The 19,820-nt window shown below is 36.4% G+C and overlaps 1 protein-coding gene across 1 annotated transcript in view; it reads left to right on the top strand.

Moving 5' to 3' along the window:
* The window catches only part of Cntnap2 (contactin associated protein 2), a 2,034,995-nt gene that overhangs the window by 854,111 nt on the left and 1,161,064 nt on the right, over positions 1 to 19,820 (top strand). The window contains exons 5-8 of the mRNA XM_028876400.2: positions 5,068 to 5,271; positions 9,874 to 10,058; positions 16,374 to 16,517; positions 18,624 to 18,888. Coding sequence (XP_028732233.1) covers positions 5,068 to 5,271; positions 9,874 to 10,058; positions 16,374 to 16,517; positions 18,624 to 18,888 — 798 coding nt within the window. The remainder of the gene's footprint in view (positions 1 to 5,067; positions 5,272 to 9,873; positions 10,059 to 16,373; positions 16,518 to 18,623; positions 18,889 to 19,820) is intronic.

Below are 19,820 nucleotides of genomic sequence, written 5' to 3'. Positions count from 1 at the left end.
AAGTAGATAGTCACCAAAGCACAGGGCAGTGAAACTGTCAAAAAATCGTGGATAATGAGAAAACCTTGAAAACAGAAAGAGAAAAATATTAAGTCCTACATCTAATGGCCTATTCGATTTGTACCATCACTCATGAAAAAAAATCTACAAGCCAAGAAAAAAATGGAAAATATATTAAAAGTGCTGAAAGAAAAGAAACAAACAGCAAAGAAATCCCAACTTACCTCCCAAGAAGACTATTACTATCATTTTTTCCATCTAAATATTAGAAGAAATAAAGTCTATCCCAGATAAGCAGAAACTGAAGGGACTGACTTCCACTAACTGGCACTCTACAAGAATCTTTACATGAACCCAACACTAAGAAGGAAAAGAATGAAAACTGCTTCATTATTCAAGATTCTTTAGGGAACCAGGATGTAGAAATTGGGCTACACTATAGGAAGCTGGTTAATTCAATAATGGCTATCACACTTGAGAGAAAAGAACCAGGTAGACACGTAGGCCACTACACTGGAAGCCTCAGCAATTCCATCTGATACTGACAATCTGAAGGATCACGGTTAGAATTGTGTCAAGTCCACATGAAAAGCCACAAAGGCTAGAGTGAAACATCCATGGGTCCTGGATGCAGTGGCAGGAGCCCTCACTCAAGGTCATTTCTTGACTCCATGCATTTCACACTTTCAACTACTTTGTTCCCAATTCACATCGTGAATATGACTAGAGCAGCCAGCAATAACCACGCAACAGCTTGAGTGCTATGCTCATATGGGATTTATCAGACCAAATTAATTAATCCTTTGCTTTTTAATTCAACCTCACTCAAATCTTCGAGACTTGGGCAAAATATAGACAAATCCTTTGCAAGATGTAACACAAATGACTATTAGTCGAATTCCAATAGGCATTGTTTTACCACCTGAAACTTCTCGAAGCTGCCCTTGACTATCCACATTTCTTTTAGCATTCTTGTCTTCTGAAGTCCCACTAAACTCATTCACTAAGTCCTGCCATCATCATTCTTGGCTGTTTCTAGCCAGAATCTCTAAGCTTTTCTAAATTCCTCCCATAACCCATCTTGTATTTTTAAACTTTAGCTTTAGAAATGCATTTCAGCCAGATAGTGGTGGCACATGCCTTTAGTCCCAGCACTGGGGATGCAGAGCCAGGCAGATCTCTGTGAGTTCGAGGCCAGCCCGGGCTACAGAGTGAGTTCCAAAAAAGGCACAAAGCTACACAGAGAAACCCTGTCTCGAAACACCCCCACCAAATAAAAAAATTTGATTAAAAAAAAAAAAAAGAAATGTATTTCAGGCTTTTGAAGTGACTTGATCTTTATTTATTATGAATTCTAATATGATTATATATGTAATTTTTCATACACAAATATTGTTATATACTAGTACATATAAACATAAATGATGTATAATATGTATATATAATATGCAATATTATATTCTCTATAGTATATGCAACAACCCATGTTATTTTATATCTATATTCATGTTTAATACACAAAATGTACTCATATATATATGTAATGTGTAGATTATGCTTCACTTTATATTAGATAGCTGCATAGCTTGGTAGATAAAATATAAAAATCTAACATTTGAACAAACTACTGATCATTAACAATACCTGATCTCTTTTTACCAGGATTTACACTCTACTTTTAATATGCATTATGTAATTTTGAAACAATATACGTATTTTGAGTAGAAATATATCCAAGGTATTTTAAAATAATATTCCAGTGCTCACATGGTAAACATTCTCCAGAACATCTTATACAAATTCAGAGAGTAAAAACCCACAGCCCAATTAACAAAACAAGAACGGCCTCATTGCACGAGGATTTGATGAGTTGGGCACACTCCCAGCTCCCTGAGTTATTGTTAGAAGCAAAATTGTGGAAACACTATGATTTGGCATTCACTTTTGAATAGCCATTATTGTTGTTCAGATTGCTTAAACAGTTCAACCACACATATTTAATCACTGCAGAAAAATCTTAATTTTAGGGAGTGTAAGTAATCAGAATCATAGAAAAAAATCAGCTTGTCCTAAAATAAGCGCAACGTATTATTAGACTTCAAGTGAATTTCTAATTTATTTTTCATAGGGAATAGAACTAATCTGTGGTGGGTGTTATTTGCATTATTATACAACATTCCAGACTCTTTTAAAGGAATATGATAGGTGTTTAAGTATAAATTATGTTACACAGATCATTGCAGGGAGTTTTATAATTTCCAAACGAGCTCTCCACTCACACTCACAAGAGAGTATGTGGATATTTCAAAAGAACTTAAACTATTCATAGAGGAACAGATTTGACTTTGTAATGTAGGAGGTCTGGCTTGAAGATCATTTTATCAGTTTTTCAGTTCACCACTAAGGACTTATTATAGGTAAAATGAGGCCGGGCAGTGTGAATAACTTCCCTTCATGATTTTTATCAATACTATAGGCCTGTCTGGAGGCAATAAACCACACCCATTCTCTCTGTCACACGTCCCCATTGTTCTAAGTGTCAGGCAGGAAAGCATCCACATTAGCACAAATCATTCTTCTTTTCCTGGCATGGCATAGAGATTTCCACTTATATGAACATATAAAGGTAGAGATTTCTTGCCTCTATCTAGGCTGAAGGGACATTTGCTTCCTGCGATCTGAATGAGAAGCATTATATGTCACAATTAATATATATAGAAGGCATATAAAACAACGATGGCTCTATTATTCAATTGTCACTGATAGGAAGCTGGTGGCAAAATTACTCTCCAGAGGTCATAACTGACTCCCTTCTTATGCTTTTCATTTATCCACTTTTCAAGACAAAAAGGAATTTCTACCAACTGTGGGATTATAAATTCAACCTGAGCTCTGAATAGAATATCGGGTACCGTTTTTCTTGCCTTTATCTCTCATCATGGATGATGAAGTTATTGCCACTGGAATTCAGCTATGACAGTATGGATGATTAAGATCTAGTTTAATTGGCTTTGCAGTGTGAGTAGAAGCCAAGACTTAATGATTGTTCCTTCACCCTCTATATTAACATAAACCCCTGTGATGCAGATGGTGGGAACACGAGTCTGATGATTATGAAGGGCTTTTTATGGTCAACAGCACTGATTATAAGAAAACTAAAAGAACAAGCTGAAGTTTGGCTCTTGAAACTTTCAGCTAATTAATGTCTTTAAGGATTTATTGTTTGAATGTGTGTAAGTGTTCTGATGTGTGTGCGTGTGTATACTTGTGCTGTGAAATCCAGAGGCCGAAGTCATGAATTTTCCTAAATCTCGTCCCTGTGTTTTTGCGATAGGATGTCGCTGAAACTGGAGTTCATAGATTCAGCAAGGTTGGCTGAGCAGTAAGCTCTGGGCTTCCACTGTCTTGACCGTCTTGAGGGGACATTACAAGCTTGCCCCACCACAGCTGGCTTTTTATGTGCTTGCATGACAAGCACTTTATTCACTGAGACATCTCCTTAGCCCCTCTCTGAACTTGTAAAAACAGCATTGTTTCAACTCTGATTTAAAGGCATATGGGTGAAATCATCACCTTGGTGTTTTTAAAGCTATTGATGTGAAAGCTATTGATGACTTTATGGAAAACAGACCTTTAGTCTTCAATAATGTTAGAAACAGTTGCTGTTGTTCACTTTGTTGAGAACAAACACTTAGCATAAGAGGTGGTATTCAGAAGGGGCTGGGCAGCCTCCCCTTCTCTGCCACCACACTGGGGACATAGCTGGTCAAATGGCTCACTCTAATTACTGCAAATCAAACTGCTCCCTGTGGTGCTGGAACTAAGCACATGCCAGAAAATCAGAATATGAAATGAGAAAACACTTCTCCAGTGCGCTTTCAACTCCCTCTTCTTTTCCCTGCTATCTTCCCATGGGAGTGTTTTAGGAAGAACTCCCATAACCTAAAGGCTGGCTTTGTACAGAACTGTGATTTTCAGATACTAGAACAACCCAGTTTGACTAACTTTTCTGTAATTTCAAAATTAAAAGCTAACAGGCATGAGATTTTGAAAATATCTTCACAAAACATATCTTAAAAATAGCAACTCCCCTGCTGGCAATAGAAATATTTGATCTACATTTTCATAATTCTCCCTAGAACCATTCCATCATGTGGAAACCCATTGCCCAGGCATGGACAGTACACATTCCTTTCTCACTCTTACTGCTGAACAAGTGACTAAATGACTATGGAAATGAGTAGCAATGATGAAGCAAGTGTAACACACGATCTGCACACTCCCTCACGTCTGAAAATTCCAATGTGATCCCCTACATTCAAATTAGCTCTATTTCAGTCACAGTACAGATGGATATTTGTTTGTCCAATTGGGAAATGGTAACTCAGTATATCTAAGTTTAATTAGTAGAGCCTCAATCATTAACCCTGATTTCCCCACTTCAAATGCAAGGGACCAATATGGAGTCTGAGAAAGTAAGGTACTGGGAAATGGAGAGACAGTTTTCTGTAAGCATGTAGCCCCTGGTAAGTTGACTACTCTCCAGTAGAAGACAACACATTCAGGTACATTTGGCCAATATAAGTTGGTCTTGATGGAAAAAAATTCACACACACACACACACACACACACACACACACACACACAAGGTTGTATGTGTAGGAAAGGGGATTGGACATGGAAAGATTTGGGAGGTGGGGTGAATATTATCAAAGCATGTTGTATAAAACTCTCACAGGATTAATTAATTTCTTTTACTCTTTTTAACTAAATTATACATTTCCAAGTTGAAATTTCCATCATATTCATATTAACTGAGTTTGTATTGTAAATATAGTAATTGAAATAAAATTCTATATTAATAGACAAGGTTATGATCATTCTTATCAAAACTTTCCAGTCAATATACTTTAGGATATATGGTAAATTAACAAAAAGAAAGAAAAAGCACAGGTATCCAACTTCTCAGGAAAACATTAAACTCCCATTTTCCTGAGTAGGCACTAGCTGGAAGTGGATGCTTAACTAAAACTACCAGACTAATGAGGTGTTTCTCTCTCCTCTCAGGGGCTGACGTTATCAACTTTGATGGTCATGTTGTGTTACCCTACCGATTCAGAAACAAGAAGATGAAAACACTCAAAGATGTCATTGCGTTGAAATTCAAGACCTCGGAAAGTGAAGGAGTAATCTTGCATGGTGAAGGCCAGCAAGGGGATTATATTACTTTGGAATTGAAAAAAGCCAAGCTGGTCCTCAGTTTAAATCTAGGTTTGTTGTGATTCTCTATTATCTTTTTCCATCTCTAAAATATTTATAATGAAGGGGATGAAGAGATGACTCAGCATTTGAGAGCACTGACTGCTCTTGCAGAGGACTCAGTTACAATTCCCAGCAATACATAATAGCTCACTAGTGTCATTCCTGGAATTCCAGTTCCAGGGGACCTGGTGACATCTTTTGATCTTCATGGGCACCAGGCATGTACATGGTACACATACATACATGTAGGCAAAGCACTAATACATATAAAATAAATAAATCCAAAGCATTTTAAATGTTACATAATCATTGAAATTATAATTCTAAGAGCTCACATTATATTGTCAATTATTTTTCATCTATAGTGTCAGATTATCTATTTGTATACCTATTTCTGTTAATTACATTTAATCACTGTGACAACATACCTTAAAAAATTACTTAAAAGAAGAAAGACTATTTTGATTCAGGTTTCCGATGATTCAATCTATAGTCACTGGACCCATACCTATGGTCTTTTGTTGAGGTAGAACGTGATAGAAGAAGTGCAGGGTGGAACATAAATGCTTATGGGGGCCAAGAAACAGAGAGAGTAGAATATGTTAGAAACAAGATAGACACTTCAGTGGCCCACTTTTTGTGACCTATTTCTTTCAACCAAGATCTACTCCTACTGCCTGTCACCCCTCAATATCACCGTCAAATCATTATTTCAATGGTGAATTGACTGATGCATCTATGAGGTTAAAGCAATCATCATCCAATCATTTTTCTAAACCTCATTAGCTGTCACCAAGGCTTTAACCAGCAACCCTTTGGGGAACACTTTAGATTCAACCCATAACATTACTCATTCAACAAAATGTCTGTTGAAGCACTTACACTATGTTCAGTATTATAGTAGTTGGTAGCATATATCAGAGAACAGAAAGACATTGTCTCATTAAGTTTGTGAACCACTCCAGTGAAATAAAAGTAAATGACAACAAATTATGAGTGATAGAAGGAAATCAGTTTAGTACGTATGTATTATATTGAGCCCAAGTTTAAATGCCCTTTTAAGAAGCCATAGGACCAATGTCAGAACGTATGAAGGAAAATGCTCTCTTAGAAAAAAAAAAAAAAAGCTACAATGTTCAAGACAAGATCTAAATGGTGAAAAAAAAATAAAACAGGAGAGAGAAGACTGCACAGGGAGGGACCATTGCAGACAGAGAGCTCGAATGCTTATGGAACAAAAAGCAAACTGTAGTGCATACATTCAGTGAATTTCAGAAAACAAGAGAGGAAGTCCAGGAAATGGAGACTGTTCTGGTCCTGTAGGATGCTACAGGTTCTGCATATCAAAAATTAACAGCTCTATGATGCTGACTTTGTAGGTGCACTGAGACTCTCATGGGAAGGACTGCCTAAGTCATCATGAGAGTCAAAGAAGACATCTTCATGGCTGGGGAGAGATGGCACTGGCATCCAAGGGGAGATAAAGAGAAATGTATCTGAGAAATTATGTTAGTGGTAAATTCAGCAAAACCAATGATGAGTTGTGTATGAAGCAAAAAGAAAAGAATAGAAATAAAGAATAATTCCCAGGATTTAGGCTCAGGCACTAAATGAATAGTTTGTATTATTTTCAGAACTAGAAAATAAAAAAAAGGCAAAAGGAATTGCAGGGATTAGTTGGGAGACAGCACGTTTGAGCTGCCTATTACATAAACAAAAGGTGTTTATATGGGGTCCATTGTAACATATCAGTGGAGAATGCACTATGAGGGCAACTAAGCAGGAAGTGGAGAGTAGAGAAGTAAAGAGTATGTACTACCCCAGAAACCAAGGAAAGTGAAGTCTATGTAACTCACCTCAGATGTCAGCTGGCAGGGAGACAGACAGGAGAACACTGGCTCTGTTCATATGGAGGTTACTGTTTACTCACTCTCTGAGGAATTGAGAGAACACTCTTATTGACTTATTTTATAAGTGAAGAAAGAGAGTAAAAGTTGTGGAAATAATATTTTAATTTTATCAGACTACTAAAGGAAGCAGAGGAATGAGATATTAGTAGGAGTTGAGGCAACCCAAGGGGTTGTTACCTTGCGTGATTTTCCCACTACTTTTAAGTAAACAGAAACCGTGTCTGTTGGCTTGCTGAAAACATAACTGAGACTCATATGGTGCTAAGAAAATGTTCACAGCATGGCAGTGACATTCAGAATCCCAGATTGACAAGACATTGACACTTCTTTCTCTTGCTTGGCTCAGTGTTCTGGGTTCTAGATAGTAGAACTCAAAGGCAACATGCAGTTCATGGATTTTAGTTTCTCTGTTGTAATAATAATTCTACAAAAATAATAACTTAACAATAAATGAATGAACACACAACCCTCAAATAAATCAGTGTAAAGTAACTCCTCCACCATGGATAAAAGACTTGAAATATCTTTTGGAAAAACCAATGGAAAAGAAATTACTCTCATCACTGTTAACAGAAGAAAATTTCCCTCAGCTTCCTAATGATGGCTGATAAACCTAATGTGTAACTGTTTTAGAATGTCTTAGAGTTGATATTTACATAGGGGCTAAGTGCTGGTAGTCAGAGCTTGTGAGATTTTCTATGGTAAAAAAGTGGTAATAAGTCGAGGCCAGCCTGGTCTACAAAGTGGGTTGCAGGAAAGGCACAAAGATACACAGAGAAACCCTGTCTCGAAAAAACAAAAACAAAACAACAACAACAACAGCAAAAGAGTTTTACATTTCAGGTAATAATGGTATTGCAAGGCTCAATATAGTAATTCAACTCACTTGTATCCATCCCTGGGTGTAGATCAAAAGACATGAAAATCCTGTCATTGGAAAAGACTGGGAGTGCAGAAACTTAATGTGTTGTCCAGAGTCAGGTGAAGGACAATGTTCTCTTAATTTTGCAGTGAGCTGCAGTGGGTGTGCTCTTTTATCCAGTGAGGTAGCAGCTTTGCAGCACAGTAAGAAGCAACTAGAATATTCAAGAAACATAACTAATATATCAAAGACTTCACATTAAATATATATATATATATATATATATATATACCTGAATATGTATACAGCATACATATGAATAATTAAATGGTTGTATATGGAAAAACATCTAGAAGGAAATAGATCAAACTATTTTTAGTGGAGAAAATAATTTGCATTTCACTTTACTTGTTTATTCTTCATAATATTCTTCATCTGTAATCATGAACAAGCATTTATTTCGAGACTTGCGAGGAGGCTAGAAATTATTTGTAGCACGTGACCCTGTAGAATGGAAGGGGAAGGTTCAGTGGGGGAATCAGAGCCCCAACCAAATAAAAGCATTTGTGAAATATTCATCTATGTGAACCTGTGTGTACATACAACCATAGTTGAGGTGTGTCTAAAGACTCTATTTTACTTTATTTTTTTGGATTTATTTCACACGTGTACATGGAGAGGAGCACCTGCATGTCACAGTGAATGTGTGAAGGTCAGAGGAGAGCCTGCAGGAGTCAAACTTCTACAGTGTGGCTCCCTGGAATCTGACTCCCAGTGTCAGCTCAACACCAAGTGCCTTTACTCACTGACATACTGACCTACTGACCAATCCAAGATATTTTTTTTCAGAGCTGTTTTCATCTTACTTTTCTCTAATGAAACATGTAGAGTAACCTTTGGAAATCAACTGTGGTTTATAGAGATGTGACATTACCTTTGTGAAACACGTTGCTCGTTCTATGACCTCACCAAAAAGAGTCATTACCATTTTACTGGAAAGTAGTTCACTTCCAAAGTTTTATTGACTGACTGGGATTTATGATAGCAGTAGAAATATATCTACTCAAACACCTACTGCCACTCTGTACTGCCATCCATCAATAGCAGGTGACCGTCCTGCTTCTCAGACACTTTGTGTGTGTGTTTCCAGAAACAGAACAGCCTTGCTATTTAGACTTATTCCTTTTTTATTTCTCCTCTTTCTGGTCTCCTACCATAGAGAGGAGCACATGCACACACACACACACACACACACACACACACACACACACACACACACACACACACACATACACACACACACACACACACACACACACACACACACACACACACACACACACACACACACACACACACACACACACACACACACACACACACACTTTTCATTGTCACCCACACACTTTTGCTTTGATCTCCATACATGAAGAAACAAAGATTACTCTCCCCATTTTGTATTCAGCAACCAGACTCAGAGAAGTGACCAGTTTGTCCCCATCTAAACATCAAACTAATGTGATAGCCCCATCAGATCCCAGGCTCTCTGGCACCTGAGCCCATGTGATACTGAGCTGATAACTCATTCACCCTCCAAATCTTAGCAGAATTCACAACACTGTCCAAAATGTTTGCATTTTCTTTTTAAGAGAGCAGGCATTGCTTCATTTTCGTAGCTTTTATTCATAGCTACTGCAAAAACCCTAGCTCTCCTATACCAACTTTGATAGATGGCGCTCCAGTTGTATATTGGCTTCACATTATAAAGGGAAGATCTGCCCCTGTGCATAGTGGGCTGTGCAGTCAATGTCGTATTTCCCTTTTGCTCCCACTACTCAGGAAGCAACCAGCTTGGCCCCATCTATGGACACACATCCGTGACATCAGGGAGCCTGCTGGATGATCACCACTGGCACTCTGTGCTCATTGAGCGCCAGGGACGCAGCATTAACCTGACCCTGGACAGGAGCATGCAGCATTTCCGCACCAATGGAGAGTTTGACTACCTGGACTTGGACTATGAGGTACACTTGAGAATGTGGGATTGTGATGGAGGAGGAGGGAATGCATACTCTACTATTCCTTTTTCTTAATTACTTATCAGTTAATTGTGTATCTGCTCAAGCCTTTTCCCTTCCTTCTTTATAGAAAGGAAATATCTTTAAATCTAATTTATTTAACAGATTATATGTATAATTGTAATATATATAATATATATTTTAGTTGATAATTTTTTATTTTGTTGAAAATAGCTTTTTTTCCTCACATACAATATCCTGATTATAGTTTCCCCTACTTCCTCTACTCCTCCCAGTTCCACCCCACATCCCTTCCAACCATCACTTCTGGCAATGAATTATGATATCTATTACTCACGAGACTATGCAGTATGTCATATACGGAAGGTTCACTTGTGTTTTGTAGTATATAGAATAAAAATTTCTTTACTTCTATTTTATATTATTTATAAATTCATACCTATAGATAGGACTTTTAGTAAACTTTTCTCAGACATAGTTGTCATAAAATAAAATATAGAACATTTTAAAGAATTATCCATTAAGATTCATTTTAATTTCTAAATAACCAAGTATTTTTAAAATACTCTGGTCCAATGAAATTACTCAGAAAGTAAAGGCACCCTAAATTCAATCCTGTATTGAATAAATTACACTGTATATAGTGAATAAAGAGATGGACTCTTAGCAAGTTGTCCTCTAATCTCACCAAGCACAATGGAGCATGTGAGTGTACACACACACACACACACACACACACACACACACACACAAAATATAGAAAACAGAAAAACAGATAATAACTTAAAAAAACTCAAAGATCACCTTGATGCTTAATATACACACACTCACACATATATATGCATGTATATATGTGCATATGTTATAATTTTATAACATTCAAGTTGATATATTAGGCTTTAAGTAAATTATCAGAGTGGTCCAACACAGTACATCACATCTGTTACTAGTGAACAGGGGTAAAGCTTTTGCAGTGTTACATGTAATTGAAGTGAGAAGAAAGCACTGCATGTTCCGGAGAAAGCGCCCAAGCAAGATCAAAAGCATGACATGTCAACAGATAGATGCTTCCCAACTTTCTTCGTTCATGGAACTAGTCAAGTTTTAATAATCTTCCAAAGTTTTTGGAGCATAGGTGGTTCAAATCACTTGAAATTTATATCTGACTAATTTGATAGCCATTTGCAAACCTCCCTACTTATAAATAACAGTGGGATGATGAACAAAACTATGGTACTTGAATATGTTTTCAGATTTACCTCTAATTTGATACTGTCATTCTTTTTCTGGTCAATTTCTGTACTGTATATTTGGCTCCTGACCTCACCACACACAACAGAAAGTCATGAGACAGAACAGGGCAAGACCAAATATTGGATGATGATAAAATTGTGATTCCTTCAAAGATTTAGTATACAATGGGACAACATCTGAGGTTGCTATGAATCTTTGTGTTCATTAAAATCTACATTTGAGAAAGCAGAAATCTATGTGCACATTGTGTGTTAGCCTCCAACTATATGTAAAATTTAATAATATAGAATACTCTCATCATAAAATTATTGGTGAGAAATCTGAATTGATAGCTACAAAATGTATTTATATGTCAATGGAGAAAATTAACATAAAAATACAAGCTTAATCGTGAATTATTGATACCCCAAAATACCCATCTACAAATGATTATTAAAAGAAGCTGTGAATTTTAGAGAACATGTGGGATACATAATAGGGTTTGGAGGGAGGAAAGAGAAGGGAGAAGTGATATAATGATATTATAACCTCAAAACTAAAATAATTCTTTTAATAGTGAAAGAATATGAAAGTCCAAGAATTTCAAATCTCCTAAAAGTTAATACTGCATCTCTTGTGACTTACTGCTCTATTGTATTAGAGAACTTGCAGATGAATTATTCATCTTCCATTAATAAACTTTGAAGTATCACAGAATATGGAGACATCCTGAAGCATTAGCCACGAGCAAACATAATTCCAATTTTCAAAAACCATAATTAAAGATTTGGGGTCACAGACCCCATTGAGTTTGTGATAAAATCTGTGCATATTCATGTGCACGCAACACATTCTACATGAGGTCAACAGTTCTAGGATTTCACAGTGTGTCAAATCATTCTGTATACAACACAGTCTCAGTTTGGGGACTCTGCTATGGACTGGAATGAGTGGGACATATTTATCAGAAGAAGTAGTAGGGGAAATATAAATTCACTGAAAAATGATGATGATTTAATTATTATTTCTTATTGATAAGCTACTATCTAGTAATCCTCTTCTTGGGAACAGCAGCTATTGTCATGTGTCACAGTAAAAGTTGGTGTGTCTAATGTTGTATTTTATACTATGTAGTAAAGATACTTTATGTGTTATTTAAAGAAATCTGGAGCCCATTAAGAGCCAGTATCAGAACAGTTGCCCATGTCTCTTTGATTTATCAACAGAAGAAATAGATTCCTACCACACAAGCTGGTAAAATTAACTTCAACCCTAACATAACACATATTTTATAAAACTCATATTGTAGTATTAAACTGTAGTATAAAGGATAAAAGAGCTCGTCTTCTCATGTTCACAAAGACTGTGTCCTCAAACTACTTGACTTCAGTTCTTGCAAAGTGGTCTGAGGCAAAGGGCATTGAGGCATAGCAGGAATGTGCTGGAAGCTCTCAGAAGCTCTCACTGGAGTGGAAAAGGAGGAATACACTGGTCTGATTCTTTAACTGTCATAGTGTAAATATCTCACCATGGGGAATTTCATGCTGTAAGTTGAATTATACTGAGTAGGGGACTGCAAAAAGATGCCAACTGACACACCATTGCACAACACAGTACATGCATCAGATAGGTGCTGTGTAAATAGCCTGTAGAGCACATATAGTAAGTGTAGAGTTTAATTACGAGTAGATATTAACATTCTGTAGGAAGTAATTTATTTCAAACACTATCTTATTTGTGTTTTAATAGTGGTTATGTTGAACACCAGTCCTGATGAGCCAGCTGGTACTAGCAGTATCCAACACAACAGTGCAAGGGGTAGACAGAATACACCTGCCTCCATTTCTCACAAGTACATCAGCAAAGAGACATGATGTACTACTCTGCACCTTTGACGTGATTCAATGTTGACATTACTATTGTGTGTGAAAGTGTTTCAAAGCTCTTCTCTGAGGTGTCATTATACGACAAAGTGGGGAGATCACTGTCAGCAGTCAAACTACTAACTACATGGTAGCATGAGATTGAAGGAATATGTTTTGTTCTCCTCCAAATCAAGGAAACTAAGAGACAGGGCAGTAATCCAAGGTTTGGCTAGATTTGATTCTGTTCTTCAGTTAAACGCCACTTACAGTACTTTGGATGAATGCCATGATTTTTTGCAATATATCTCTGCTTGTGAAAAAGGAAGTGACACTTATTGTCCCTTTTAAACCTATAAACACACTACAGTCATAGAGAAAATCAACCATATACCCTCCAGCAGAACTGGAAGCCTGGATTTGAATTCCGTTCTGACCCTCACTGGTTGTGTGACATGAGTAATTCATATTCCCTTAATATAATAAGAAAATAAGAACATACTTCTTCTTAGATCACATGATAAAACAACATATATGTGTGTGTGTGAATGTGTGTATATATATATACCATATATCAGTAAATATATATATATATATATATATATATATATATATACACATGTGTACAGAAGAAACTACATTTGTACATATGCTTATATAACAGATGCATGTTTATCTCTTTCACATGGAAGGCATCCCATCTTTTGCACTTAGCTGTAGTTTCCAATGCCATCCATTCCACTGCAGTCTTTCCTCTTGCATTGTTTTTTATCCTGATGGCAAATTAATCCAAGAAGGACATCTATATTCTCATGGTTATTATGAGCAGCAGGCAGGAAGATAGGTTTAAAGACTTCCTTATGATCTTGGAGTGACATACATCCTACCAATGAAATACTGTAAGAGCAAACTACTCCCACAGAGGTTGGTATATGCTGTATATGTTGATTTGAGGATGATAGAGCTAACTAGAGAGGATTATTACTCCATCCTAAAAAGGCTGTAGAGAAGTTACACTGGAGGTGTCTGCCAGCATCTGCTATACTATGTGACTTCTTCATACCCAATTAACTGGCTTATAAGGGTTAAAAGTGATAGTGATCTTACTAAGGCTACAGAAACTCCCAAATAGGATTTTTAACCTGAATATTAAAAAGGGGTTTTATCACCATAACTTTAGGATACCTAAAAATGTGGTGCAATAACTACATGTAATCAATGGGAAGAAAAAGTCTATGGCAAGAAAAAATAAACAGCAAACTAATATGTGATTGCTTCCATGGGGAACCGGTGTTAGACCCCACTTCTTTCAAGCACCCTCTAACCCTTGCTCTCAGTGCTTCAGGATGAAACTGCCCATGAATGCACATCTCTGGTTACTGAAAGCAGAAGACATTTATGGTGCAATTGAGTCATCACCCCAGTGGAAAAACAAAGCCCAGACTGTAGAAACCATGTGCACAGAGGAACAAATCTGTAACGTGAAACAAGTATAAAAAAAAAATATTCAGAATGTGATGCTGCCAACACCAAACAGATTTTGTGAGCCAGTGAGTTTGGCAAGTAAAGGCCCTTGCTGCCAAGCCTGAGGAACAGAGTTCAACCCTGGGACCCACATGATGGAAGGAGAGAACCTATTCCACAAGTTGTCCTCTGACCTCCAATTATGTCTCATGGCCTGCACATATGCACACACACACACACACACACACACACACACACACACACACAAACACATACACATTCATACAATCATACTACTAATAAATGTTAAAAATTCAAGATGGATTATTATGAATTCTTCAAAAGTAATCGGCAAAGAAACTGCACGTAACTACACATTTTGTTTTAGCATTATGGTTACTGCTATCAGTATCAAGATCAAGTTCACAGTACATAGCAAGGCCAGTGTCACTGTGACTTTCAAATATTTTCTCAATATTTGACCATTTTTGGTTACTCTATGTTTTTTTCTTTGTGGATTCCTAATACTATTCTATGTGTTTTAATTTATTTTTAACTTCTCCTTTCATGTATGAACTCATTGCAGTGATGAATACTCAGCTGAACATGATTAATAATACTTAATTTTATTTTAAGTGGGGCCTTCTTACAAACATTGTTTCATAAACCATCATTAATTTGTCTTTTTCTCTAAAACTAATTAAGCATTTTAAATGCCATAGCACCTAATAATGGAACATAATTTACTCATGAGCCTCCTAGAATGTTGTACATCCTTGCCTTATATCAAATATAAAGTCCTCACTTTTGAAAATGTCTCAACAGTTGCTTTCACATTATAAACTATAAGGGAAAATTGAAAATGATGACCCTATAAAGGAAAAGTCTGCTTCATAAAAGTTGCAATTACAAACACAATTATGCATTACATTTATTTACTAATTCACTATTAGTGGTGAATATTCCTAACAATACTGATTAAGTATAATTTTGTATCATCTATAATATGGCTACAGATTTTGAGAGTTGTGAGACATACATGGGGTAAAAAAACATATCCCCTATAACAGGAATACCCAAAGGAACACATTAAGGAGGATTGTTTTTTTTCCCTTAAGGTCTGCAAGATCTATAAAATGTGTAAACCTTGAGAGCACAACTTACAGCCGCCGTGTCCCACAAAGTTCCTAATCCATACACTAATGGTATTTTTCAGCCATTTTCTATACTCAAAATAATTCTAATGAACCTTTGACTCCAACAGTCATTAGACTTCACAAAGCCCACAGAGAGCAAATACAGTATTCCTTGCTTTAGGTTACACTTTATCAGCTTATTATATTAGTGCTGGTTGTTTTGAGATTACTAGAGGCATTTATTGGTAACATGTCTTTGAATGATAAATATGAATATATAGTTTTAATATTCCTTGATAAAACAAAGTTGCTAGATAAAATCATTTTAAAATACTCTCAAGACAATTTATAAAATGTCTTTGGTGTTTAAAAACTGCAAGGGAAGTTTGCTATGTTATTGGTCAAGTTATAATCTAATCATTGGAATTAATGATTCCATTATGCATTTCAGCGACAACATAGTGTAGTGAGCAAACAATTTTGTAGGTGAGATATAATGTTTGCTTATATTTGACTAAGATAAAGATGCCTAACAATTGTTTTTATAACTGTGTATAGTTTGTTGTAAGAAAGTGTAAACATTTACATTTAATTTTTTCTCAAAGGTAACATTTGGAGGCGTACCTTTCTCTGGCAAACCAAGTTCCAGTAATAGGAAGAACTTTAAGGGTTGCATGGAAAGCATCAACTACAATGGTGTCAACATCACTGATCTGGCCCGGAGAAAAAAATTAGAGCCATCAAATGTGGTAAGAGTCAAAATATTGATTCATTTACAAAATTCACATGAACTTTTTGGGTTTTTTTTTTTATGGGGCATTAAATAACAACAAATATCTATCCTTTTTCATCCTGTTTGGGTTCAGTTCAGCAGTGTAAAACAGATGTTACCTAACAATGTGTAGATACTTGACATACTCAGAATACACATTGACTTTGAGTCAAGCCAGACTTTGTGCCCAATGGTTTGAAACTTTCATCTAAGACTCATAAGAAGGAGAACAGACTGATAAGAGATGAGGGAAATTGGAGAGGATGAAAAGGGTAACCAAAATGAATTATATGCATATATGGACTGTTCTATAAATGAAGTATCAGAACTGCTGGGTAGCCCCAAAGATAGTAACAAATGTTTTTCATGGAGATTCCCTATAGCTCTGCTTGCAGTTTCAGAGGCTTAGTCAAATATCATGATGGGGAGTCTGGTGGGAACATGGTGCTTAAGTATTAGCTGAGGGGTACATCTTGATCTGTAGGCAGAAGAAATGTGTGTGTGTGTGTGTGTGTGTGTGTGTGAGAGAGAGAGAGAGAGAAGAGAGAGAGAGAGAGAGAGAGAGAGAGAGAGAGAGAGAGAGAGAGACTGAGCCTGGTATGAGCTTTTAAAATCTCAAAGCCCATCCCCAGTGACACACTTCCTCTGACAAGACTATACTTTCAAATTTTTCTAATCTTTTCAAACAGTCACGCTCTCTGGTAACTGACTCATTCAAATATATGAGCCTATGGGGGCCAATCTTATTCAAACCACCAAACACATATATCATATACTATATGTAATTGCTGACCAATATATGTAATGTAATATTTACACAAGTATATACATACCCCACATTCTGTGAACACACATGAACATATAGACCATGTAGTAACACACATGTACTATTCACACACACACACATATATGCCACATACAATAATACACAAGGACATGCACATAATACATACATATAAACACATGCACTAACATAGCAATTAATAAACACACAAGCACACATATTCTTCTCACAAAGCAATATACTATATGCTCATATACCACATACTATGATTGTATACAAACATACACAAACATATATCCACATATGCTTACACAAACATACACTACACCTACACACACACACACACACACACACACACACACACACACACACACACTTGTTAAGATTTTAAGATTTAGAATGGATATAATGTCACAGAGGTCCTTTCACTGTTCTCAAAAATCGATGCTTTAGGGAAACAATATAGAATGTAAAGCATCAAAATAACATTTCTAATATTTACATTTTAAGAAGTAAAATTTTAGTTCAATGTTGGTCCTGAGATATATCCATTTGGTACTCAAACTACAGAACACCAACCATGGGGGCTCATTACTAAGTCAACTGTAACTACAAAGCATGTTAAAACTAGAAAAGCCTTTGAATAGTCAAAATATTTTATAAAGTATAAGGCATCTACAAGTATATTTTATTTTAACAAATTAGTTTTTGGCAACCACAGAATAATTTTTGTAGCAAAATCTGCACACACACTGAAAACATTAGGGAAAAAATCATGAAATAGAGCGATTCATTGCCATCCCTACAAAGTTAACATTTTAAAAGAAATTTACTCAAAGACATTATTAGCTGTTATTTCAGTGAAATTCTCTTACCTCCCTGAAGACTCCCTGTATTCTCACACCCACACCCTCCTGGTGTGTGTGTGTATATATGTGTGTGTGTGTGTGTGTGTGTGTGTGTGTGTGTGTGTGTGTGTGTGTATAATTGAAGGAAGTAATAATGTCATCAAAGTCCTTAACATATGATGATAAGATGAAAAAAGACCATTGTGTCGTCTCCGCATCACAGCAGGCTACTAAGCCATCCGTCTCTTGACTGTTGTGCTGTGCTCTGAGCTAGAAAACCAGCTACTGATTATTGGGTCTAACACTTCAGGAAGTTTTTCAAAATCCATGCACCCACAAAATCAGGCAGAGATGCTATCCCTTTAGCTTGGTACAGGATCTGTCACTTCTTGGATATTTGTAGGATCATCTCTTTATTAGTAGTTTCACATAGATGTTTGTTTGCTTGTAGGGGAATCTGAGTTTCTCTTGTGTGGAGCCCTACACAGTACCAGTCTTCTTCAATGCTACAAGCTACCTGGAGGTGCCTGGCAGACTTAATCAAGACCTGTTCTCAGTCAGTTTCCAGTTCAGGACTTGGAACCCCAGTGGTCTCCTGCTCTTTAGTCACTTTGCAGATAACTTAGGCAATGTGGAGATTGACCTTGTGGACAGCAAAGTGGGCGTCCACATCAACACCACACAGACCAAGACAAGCCAAATCGACATCTCCTCAGGTCAGTGGCATCTGCTTGATTTTTGCTTCTGAAACTTCTATTGGCAGTCCCAAAGTAGAGGCTGTTTGCTCCCCCCCACCCACCTACCCCCGTCTCTTTTTTTAATCTCTTTAATCTTTTTATTGGCACTATAGCCTCATGATTATACTTTCCATTTGGAATTTTAAAACTCTTCATTGCACTGTATTATGCTTAAGAGAAATGCAGAGTTTAGGCTGTGGGCAAGGAAGAAAACTGGTTGACTTTGAATTACGCCGTGTGAATCTTCTAATTCTTCTAGATGCTTTATCATATTTAGTGGAGAAATAGCTATTCCTCATCATGCATATTTTATATGTAAAACAAATAATGTTTGTAGTGACATGACAGAATTTGATTTATTTTTACCTCAAAAACATTCAAATAGCTTTTATTAGTAGTTATAAGATTATATTAATTTATCAGTTTAAAGTAATGGTTAACTGCCTCAATCTCCTAGACATTTGCCATTTGTTAGGAAAAAAGTAAGCAAGTGGTAAATACAAGACAGAATAGCAAAGTATATATGTCAACTGAGGGAAGATGTACTTGGCATTGTTTTAAAAGGCCATTGTTATGATGTCATAAGATGAAGTTTAGGATACACAGTAAATTGAGATTTATCAGTCCTGGAATATTCTTAGATTGATATGGCATTAGGAAAGATGACACTGAAAAGTGAGATGTTATTAACCAAGAAAAACTAGGTGCAAGTTGGAATAGTGATGATAACATTTTTAACCAAGTTTCTCTAGTTATTCCTTGAAATAGGATCAATAGTTACATGTTGCTGTGGTATACAAAATACCAAGCAAAAATAACAGATATAGAAAACTCTGTCTTCGCTAATGATCTGAGGGTACACTCTGTGATGGCAGCAGGGCATGAAGCAGCTGGTCATATTGCATCAGGGC

This window comes from Peromyscus leucopus, chromosome 3, assembly GCF_004664715.2.
Source record: "Peromyscus leucopus breed LL Stock chromosome 3, UCI_PerLeu_2.1, whole genome shotgun sequence".
Taxonomy (NCBI): Eukaryota; Metazoa; Chordata; class Mammalia; order Rodentia; family Cricetidae; genus Peromyscus; species Peromyscus leucopus.
The sequence above is the reverse complement of the archived record's forward strand: the minus strand, read 5'-3'. Positions and strand labels throughout refer to the sequence as shown.